The following is a 10,477-nucleotide window of genomic DNA, read 5'->3' on the forward strand; positions in this document are numbered from 1 at the left end:
CCAATCTATTTAAAGATAATGTTATATTCTGTAGGGTCGTCTTTAAAAATAATGGTTTAATTCGTAAGATTGTCTTAAAAAGAGAATTGTTGTTAATTTCGTAGAAATGTTTGAGTGAAATATAACAAAGAACAGTTAATTATCGTTTGTATTTGTATAAAATCCTCAAGTAGTAGTTTAACGGATTACAGAATTCCCAATGAGAAAATAATAGCGTCCGCTATTGTGAGAAGGTACTTTAGTAAACCTAACCTCACATCAAGCAAATTGTCATTTTGAAGTTATGTATTTTATTACCATCAGACAAGTTTTAGTACTTTGTACGCCATAAGTTATCATACAACTTATTCGTTTTCACTGATCTTAGGTCAGCAATATTTAAATCTGTTTTGGAAATATCGAACAGCGTGATATGTTATTAAAAACATGATAATCTGTCATTTTTTATCCTTTGCTCACACTAATCTTGCGTGTCAAAATTTTAAAGGTTTCGTATAAAAATATTATATGACGGCTTTATAGATATCATTAATAATGTGGCAGCATTTAAGGAACACCTCTGTCTTAGTGATTTTAAACAACCCGGTCTTACTAGAGCTAAATAACTCAGTTTTCCTGAGTTTTAGTATCTCAGTCTACTGGATTTGAGCTGGTCGATCTAACTGGATTTCAACTATTCGGTTTTACTGCATTTAAACTGACATAATGACGTTACATTTAATTTGATTCCTTTTAAATTTTCAAATCTATATTTTCATGTTTTAACTCAGAAAGCATGAATAAAATATATGTTTAACGTTCCCGGGACCTTTCTTTTCATGTATCCAGGCTGTGTTTTTGTTGTTTTTTTATGCGTATAATCCATTGCTCACTGACAGACATGAAAGATTAGATAATAGTCACCGTTCTATTTAAATATAAGAATCGTTCTATGACTGCACACACTTTCCGACATCATGTACATAACCCACAACTTATCAAACATTGACTAGCACAACTGTGTTCTTGTTACGACCTTAATCATTTTCAAAAACCAATATTAAATACAAAAGCACAAATTTTGCTTTGATTAAGTGACCTTGATATCACGCAGGACTAGAAGAACAGAAAATGGTGCATGATACGAGATTTAATCCAAATTTGATAAACTACAGGAAAACACAAGAATACATAGATAACATTGTCACGTAATTTCAGTTTAATAATTGTTACATATATGTACGGTAGTGGCAATGCAGTAGTGCATTTTCAACAAAATATTTTGTACAATAGCATACAATAAATGTGTTCATTCTTTAAGTCCGGCTACATATTAAATATTCAAAATCCTAAACTCAAAAACAAAGTTGTGGTATCACACTTTCTCGGGTGTGAAATACTGATACAGAAACTAGACCCAGAATAAGTGATTTTACACCCATGATAGAATCATGAAATTCTAAATAACAATATTTTTAAGAAGTCAGACTCCATACAAGTAAGTTTAATTGTAAATATATATACATTTTGAAGATTTACTGTTCTCTAAAACGAATATGTGCATAACATTTTATAGCTATAAAATTTTTTATCTTGGTGAAAGTAATATTCTTAACAATTGTTTATTTTCAAATACTTCTTAAGCGATTTTGTATTTTATTTATAAATCCACATCTTTACATAAACAACTGAAGTGTGAACTATTATTTGATCTACGTTTACATCTTTAATATGTTGGAATCACACCCCAAAAACAACAATTTTTCTTAGGATGTACTTTATAGGAGAAACTAAAAACATGTTTCTTCTTCATTATGTGAATCACTGTTTTGTCACAGAAGTCGTTGTAATCTTTGAATATAACTAAAAGCTACCTACAGCTAGAAGAAGTTACAAAGCAAGTGCATCTTTAAAAAAAAATACGCATAAAAATTAAAACCGAAAAATTAATAAAAATACGGAATAAGTAACTTGTTCGTAGTAACTGAAATCCTGCTATTTCTCCTTATTTCGCTTCTAAGGCTGATTGACAATCATATATGAAATCCGAATAACGATGTGGCGACTCAACTCTTGCTAACCTCTTATTTCAATCTTCAGTTCTGTGTTACACTTCACCCTTCACATCACATGATTTTACTCTAGTTTCTCGTAAACTACGCTTTACATTATCTTCCCACGGCTCCACTTCATTATAGTTTTCAGTGAAAAATAAGTTATAATTATTCTATTAGAATAAAATTCCATAGCACAACCAACTTACGTGTTCCTTAACTGGCAACATGGATAAAAAAGTATTTCACGGGTGACGACAGGCTTTCTCCAGTATCGGCGAATTTTACAGTCGGAGGAATAACAGTGCAATTTAAGGTTGCGGGTAGGAGTAGCAACTCGAGTTTAAAAACTCTTGGCTGATACAGTATACCCGAGCGACCGGTCCTAGAACTAAATGAATCAAGATTGGTGGAAAAACTGCACATTTTCCTTCTATAAATAGGAGAAATTCTTGATGGATTTTTAATATTTCCATTTATGTAATTTGTTTAGAGGTTGTAAGGCCTAAGTCACCAGACTCATGGGTAATACTTGTTGAAAAATCAAGCTTATTTATGTTTTTTTATTATTTTGAAATATTACTATTAATTTATCCCTTACGAATTTCATGCCAATGGTGTATACAAAAGTAGACGACATATTGGAGTTTGTCTGCCAAAAGTCACTACTCATGGAGTTTTCGTTAGCTGGGATGGACAATGACAGTCAAAAGTTTATCTTAAATGCTGTTTGTATACTCAGTATAAAAACTTAAATCTTACGATCTTGGTTTCCAGTATTTCTTCAGGTTTCGACATGGAGAGCCACAACATTAATGATTATTATACTATGTAAAATAACACTTAGAAACAAATATACAGTTCAAAACAATGGTTGAGGTGCTGTTCAGCCTGGTGGGCTTTTCGTAGAAGTGTATAATATTTGGGAAGTTAACATATAGTTCAACAGTGTTGTGGAGAGGGTGCTTAGTTTGTTAGTTTAGAGAACCTGTGTGCTTTTGATTTAGGCCTATAATGAATCAATATGTTCTCACCCTAACAGGACAGCCATTATTAACAAATTCAACCTCTCCCACTTATAAGATATCTAGATGTCAAACCATATCGTTATTATTGTTTCTTATTGTTTAAAAAAATGAAAAATTACTTAAGTATTACGTTACATAACTGTCTATTCCTATTGTTTAAATTTTTCTTAAGTCACATTTTTAGAATTGCTGATAATGCTGATTCGGCGTTTTCCATTTAATTGTTGCCAATCAGATTCGAACAACACTTAAAACAGACAATTTCAGTATTTTTCGTGGAGAATAATGTTTCAATTGTCATTCACTTATAATGTATAGTTAAACAATCTGTCCACGTTTAGGATCATATATATATATATACATATATATATATATATAATCCACAAGTCTTTCTCATGTGAAATATATATATCTATATAAATAGCTATATCAATCAATATCTTAGTCATCTGGTTAGAACTTCTTATCGCATACTTACTGATGTTTTTCCGTCCAACATTAAAAGAAAATAAGATTAATTTTGCACCATTAGCTAAAGAATGTCCTAAAAGAAAATCTACTTCGAAAAACAATAAATAAATAACCTTAGCGTTGATACTAGTTACCGTTGAATTGCTTTGATTTTTCCAAGTAGATTTTCCTAATGTTTCTTTTCATTTCTTTTTTTTTCTACTACAGATTTTAATGCAAGTGGAAAAATAACGTTACAATAGCTGAATATATTTAGTACATATATGTGTATTTCTTAACTTGGTCCGTGCGCGAATCAGCGGGTTAGCGTGCCCGTCTATGGGGTCGTAGGCTCGGTGTCTCGCGCTCGGTTACCACCGAAAAAAAAAATCGTTTTCTGCACATTGGAGCTCTGAGCAACTCAAATCTCAATATTCGATTAGGGCAGCCCAAGAACTGGCGATGGCTTGTGTTTACTAGCTTCTTTCTCTCTAGTTACCGCTCCAAAATTAGGAACGGCTAGCAGAATTCTTCATTTAATATACGTTTTATACTTGAATTCATTACTGTATATTCTAAAATTAATAATAAAAGCAACATAAAGAATCAGAAGCCAGATTTGAGTTCTTGTTAGTTTATATAAGAAAAGCAGAAAAAGTAAATATTTTGGCAGATCCAACAGTTACATACACATACAGGGAGAGAAGAAAAATATATACATTTCATAACCTTAATTGTGAAGCGGTTCGGCACTCTCATACGTAATCACTAGATGGCAGCAGCTGTTTGAAGTCATGCGTGCTCTATCAGCAGAAGGAGGTGCTGTAGTAAACCAATTAGAAACGTCAGTCAGTATATGCCCGTCAAGTGGCGGGTTTGTATTTTCTTCACACCACTACAGAGATGAACTTTCGAGCTGTGGGATCTTTTTTTTTAGAATCCCTCACAACTCTGAAAATTCTTAACTTGTGATTGCAGTAATAGAAGTAACCTAGTGTAAACAATTCGTACAAGGCTTATTTAAAATACAAAACTAAAGTGTTTAGTTTATCCCACTCTTGACGTAATTTACTATTGCATTTCAACAGGGTGTATCAATATTCCATTATAAACACTAGAATATTCCTTGCTTCCGGTGAATGTGGACTGTTTTTTTCTATGGCGCCAATGATGTCGGTGCTTTCCAGACCAAAGCTTGGCTTCTCTATTGAGTCTTTAGTAGGTAAAAACGTCCAAGATTCACCACAAAATATCAGAGACGAAGACGCTTACACTTCGATGGATTTAGTAGGAACGTCATTCTATGATAGACCAGTATATTCTGCCGCAAAGTCCTTAGAAACCACGAACTCTTCAAGGACCTCCCCAGTTCGGGCTTACCCCATTCGGCCTGTGTGTTCTGTGGCCCGGGGCCCCGCAGTATCAGCTGAGGTTCCTGCTCTGTCGATTGGTGTCCATGTTAACCACGGCAGCGGTGTGCGGCCGATGGACTGTTTCAACGAAGATTCTTTTAACCCTTACCTTTATCATAGTGTTCCGTCATTGCAAACAGTATCCCCTTTCCAGATCCTAGGCCGAGATCCCTACCCTATTTATCCCTGGCTGTTAGCAAACCGACATCCAAGGTTCTTGCCCCACAGGATTCCAGGTAGGATCTTGACAATAGATCGTAAGTTTATGTTTTATTAAACAAGTCAAATCTGGCTTACTTTAAGCGCAGGTAGAAAAATGAAAATTGTGGAAATTTTGGTTATTAAATTAAAAATAAATAATTCATAATTCCAGAGAAATTTAAACAAAAATAACAGGTGTTTTGAAAGATAAAAATTTTCGCTTTTCTGTAAACACCTTTACGAACTACACCCCCTAGTGCGATTTAAAAGGAAGTTAAAAACATTATCGTTGAATCTGATTACTATGGCTTTACTGAAAATTCACTTTTTTATGAAAATTATTAGATAAACTTGAATAATTTTGAAATCATGATTTCATTGTTATAAATATTTGAAATATGGATTAGACTTATATTCATTTGAAGATATTCTGTTCATTAAATCTGGAATTGTAGGCCGAATACCATTTTTAAGATGATTATAACAAGTTCAAATTACTTAGGTTCATTTTATACTAAAATTGTAAATTATGAAAGAAAAACTTCTAAAGATGTTCGTTTGTCCTAAAAGGATTCGATGTTCAGCCTTCCCACGGTATAAGGAGAGGAAACCTGTCACTTGTGTTTAAATGATTCCATGATAGAAAAAAAAAATCTGGGTGTTATACAAATTGAAATACATGTGTGGACTTTCAAAAGAAAACTGCTGTAGTCTAACATTTGTTTTTTATCGAAAATTGTTGAGATTTTGAAAATGTCTTTGTTTGTAAGACTAAAACTCTTATTTCTAAACGGAAGAATTTCCATATCATGCATCATTGCTAAAAGTTTACGTAATGATATTACGGTAAGAACATACTTTGTGTTTACACTATAGTAGTATTTTTAAATGATATTACAGTAAGAACATACTTTGTGTTTACACTATAGTAGTATTTCTAAATGATATTACGGTAAGAACATACTTTGTGTTTACACTATAGTAGTATTTTTAAGTGATATTACGGTAAGAACATACTTTGTGTTTACACTATAGTAGTATTTTTAAATGATATTACGGTAAAAACATACTTTGTGTTTACACTATAGTAGTATTTTTAAATGATATTACGGTAAGAACATACTTTGTGTTTACACTATAGTAGTATTTTTAAGTGATATTACGGTAAAAACATACTTTGTGTTTACACTATAGTAGTATTTGTAAGTGATATTACGGTAAAAACATACTTTGTGTTTACACTATAGTAGTATTTGTAAGTGATATTACGGTAAAAACATACTTTGTGTTTACACTATAGTAGTATTTGTAAGTGATATTACGGTAAAAACATACTTTGTGTTTACACCATAGTAGTATTTTTAAATGATATTACCGTAAGAAAATTCTTAAGTATTTTGAAGGGTATTACAACGTCTTGTGAAGCTAACAAATTATTTGAAGAGACAAATTTGAGACTAGATAAAATTAGAGCCCATGAATCTCGTTATTGGTCCATAGTTTAGTTGAATTAAAGAACTACCTGTCAGGCAAAGTCATGGGCCCGAATTCCGTTAGGTCATTATTTTCACTTTTTTCAGAAGGATTGAAAACTTACTCCGAAACAGTCACTGGTGACCTTTTAATATCTAGGAATTATGTTTTAAAATGGTCCCTGTAATAAAATGTTTAAATAGTGAGGAACTCATAATTAAAAGTATATTTATGTAAAAAATATTTTTAGTTCTGAGTTTCTACTAATACGTAACAATACCTTATATTCTCAGGAATAGCTTTCTGTGAACACATGCAATAAAAACAACTATGCCTATTAACTTATACTGTTAATATATATATATATATATAATCAAAACTGTCTTAAAATCGTATACGAGTATGCTAAAATTCTTGTATTGAAGAACTGTCTGTTGTCCCGTTTTTTTTACAGATAACAAAAAAAGTAGCTGTTTCTGAAAATATCAAACTTGTCAGTTAATGCTCAATTCAAATTCTTTAATGTTTAATATCAAGAAAGTAAAATAGAATTTTATCTTATTATCTGATTTACTAGCTTTGTGCTTCAAAACATTTTGATCTGGAGTCAGTAAAAAAAAAAGACTTAAACCCATCACGTTCTCTGGAAAGGCCAGGTACTCAAACTCTGCTTTCGAAGCTGTGTACGGTCAATAGAGAGAGTGTCAAATATATAAACCTCGAGTTCGGTTCCTCTTGATTAGCCTGGTATTCAAACTGTGCTATCGAGACTGTGTACGGTCAGAAGAGAGAGAGGGAAATACGGAAACCTTTATCTCGGTTTCTCTTGATTAGCAAAGTACTCAAACTCTGCTGTAGAGGTTGTGTACGTCAGTAGAGAGAGAGAGAGAGTGAAACATATAAACCTCGGATTCGGTTTTTCTTGAGTAGACAAGAACTCAAACTCTGCTGTCGAAACTGTGTACGATCAGTAAAGAAAGCGAGAAACATAAACCTCGGGCTCAGTTTCTTTAGAAAAACAAGGTACTAAAATTCTAGGGTGTGACGGTCAGTGGAGAATGAGAAACATATATATATGTACCCCGGGTTCAGTTTCTCTTGAATAGTCAGGCATTCAAAGAAACTCTGCTGTCCAGGTTATCTATGATCATTAAAAATGAGAGACAGACAAACTCGATTGTTGATGTACACGTTCAGCAAATATAGATTTTACCCAAATTTCACTTAATTAGTCATATACCCTTCATAATGGCCCAATGGGAGTGAAATAATCGGTAAAGGGCAATTTAAATCCAGGCTTTTATGCTACAGCTGCCATTTTCAACTTATGGCACAGAAATATTTAATATTCAAGCATTTGTGTGGATAACCTTTTCAATGCTACTTTATATTATAATATTTTTTTCTTTACCTACTGAATATTAGGTGTGAAACCCTAAAGAATATAATTTTGCACATTACTTGCTCTTTAAACATGTGCTATGATATTCAGGCTGTGAAACTTAACCTAGAGTACATGTTGCCGAGGGAGATGCTCGCTGTATCTAGAGAGCCTAAACCTAACTATTTGTTGAAGATGTAGATTTTTTTTTTCAAAATTTCAGTGATTGTTGCCGTCAACAGGCAGTAAACAGAACTTAACCCTACCTCTCTGTTAAAGATGTAGGTGTTTTCAAATACTGTTCTATCCTTAAAGAGAACTTAAACCCACTTCTCGTTGAATATATATCTGTGTTTTAAAACCTTTATTAAATCTGGGGATAAAATAATAAAAACGATCATTGCATAAGATTCTCTCTTTATAATTATGTGTTCGTTTTTTTCTAACATACAAAATATTTGTACGTATGTTTGTTAAGTGTCGTTTAAATAGAGAGCACTGCTGGTCGAATAAACTGTTCGCGATTATGCAAATGGGTTGAAAGAGAGAGGTTCAAACACACGTTTCTGTTGAAAAGTGGATGGGTTTTAGTAAATAGCGTTATTAAAAGTTAATAGGCGACTACAGAAAAAGCAACCAGAACTTCTAAAATTCATACGTGTCTTTAAAAACCAACAATAAATACTTTTATAGGAATTATTAGCACTGATGAGCGGTTAAAAGAAACTAATAGTACTATTAGAACAGATGTGCAGAAACTAATAGTATCATTAGAACAGATGTGCAGAAACTAATAGTACTATTAGAACAGATGTGCAGAAACTGATAGTACCATTAGAACAGTTGAGCAGAAACTAATAGTACTATTAGAACAGATGTGCAAAAACTGATAGTACCATTAGAACAGTTGAGCAGAAACTAATAGTACTATTAGAACAGATGTGCAGAAACTGATAGTACCATTAGAACAGTTGAGCAGTTATTATAAAGCAATATAACGACTGAAACTGGTGTATGGTTGTTCTAAACCGAAAGTAGCATTAAGTTTCATTTCCATTATGGTTGTTATAAAGATAGAAGGAACTAACAGTGTTACTAAGATTATTATGAGTCCATAACTCTATTATGGTTGTTATAACGACAGAAGGAACTAACAGTGCTACTAAGATTATTATGAAACCATAGCTCCATTATGGTTGTTATAAGGACAGAAGGAACTAACAGTGCTACTAATATTATTATGAATCCATAGCTCTATTATGGTTGTTATAAAAACAGAAGGAACTAACAGTGCTACTGATATTATTATGAATCCATAGCTCTATTATGGTTGTTATAAGGACAGAAGGAACTAACAGTGCTACTAATATTATTATGAGTCCATAGCTCTATTATGGTTGTTATAAAAACAGAAGGAACTAACAGTGCTACAAAGATTATTATGAGTCCATAGCTCTATTATGGTTGTTATAAAAACAGAAGGAACTAACAGTGCTACTGATATTATTATGAGTCCATAGCTCTATTATGGTTGTTATAAAAACAGAAGGAACTAACAGCGCTACTAAGTTTGATGGTCTGGTTAAAGAAACCAATGACATTGCAATGACTAGTGGATAGACAGTAGGAGTCATCTTCGCTGTATCTTGGATATTAAGTGAAAATCAATATATTAGACGAAACACCGTTATACTAAGACTGAATGGAAACTAATTAAAATTATAAGTGCTATTAGGACTAAAATATAGTTAATGGGAACTAACACTGCTGCTGGGAATTGTGTGTAATTAGCTTGTTTAAAACTTCTGCTAAACAAACGGTATCTGTGCATAGTCTTCGTTAAATTTGAACTGATAGACTAGCTGGAAGGCAGCTAATCAACAGCGCCCATCGCTTTTGGTTTACTCCTGTTAGAGCGAATTGTAGGATTTGACCCTTACTCTTATAACTTAACTACGGTCTCAAAATGCGAACACATTTTTGCAATAACGAGATACGCACCCGTTTCGGACACACTGATCAAAGGATTAGGCCCGTCCAAACACATTCAGTTAGATGAAAACTGATGCACAGATAAGGGTAATGACTTGTTCTGCTAGAACTGAAGGTGGAAAGAAACAGCACTACCAAAACTGAGAGACAGCTAGTAGGAACAAACGGTCCTATTAAATCTGTTGGGTGATTTGTGGTACCCACAGCACTGTGAGGTATGACAGCTAGTAGGAACAAACGGTCCTATTAAATCTGTTGGGTGATTTGTGGTACCCACAGCACTGTGAGGTATGACAGCTAGTAGGAACAAACGGTCCTATTAAATCTGTTGGGTGATTTGTGGTACCTACAGCACTGCGAGGTGTGACAACTAGTAGGAACAAACGGTCCTATTAAATCTGTTGGGTGATTTGTGGTACCTACAGCACTGCGAGGTATGACAGCTAGTAGGAACAAACGGTCCTATTAAATCTGTTGGGTGATTTGTGGTACCTACAGCACTGCGAG

The 10,477-nt window shown here is 33.2% G+C and overlaps 1 protein-coding gene across 1 annotated transcript in view; it reads left to right on the forward strand.

Moving 5' to 3' along the window:
- The first annotated feature begins 4,681 nt into the window (after positions 1–4,681).
- The window catches only part of LOC106462486 (homeobox protein EMX1-like), a 20,518-nt gene continuing 14,722 nt past the window's right edge, over positions 4,682–10,477 (forward strand). Inside the window, exon 1 of the mRNA XM_013922412.2 lies at positions 4,682–5,159. Within this exon, the coding sequence (XP_013777866.1) occupies positions 4,682–5,159 (478 nt within the window). The remainder of the gene's footprint in view (positions 5,160–10,477) is intronic.

This window comes from Limulus polyphemus, unplaced genomic scaffold (genome assembly GCF_000517525.1).
Source record: "Limulus polyphemus unplaced genomic scaffold, Limulus_polyphemus-2.1.2 Scaffold1180, whole genome shotgun sequence".
Classification (NCBI taxonomy): Eukaryota; Metazoa; Arthropoda; class Merostomata; order Xiphosura; family Limulidae; genus Limulus; species Limulus polyphemus.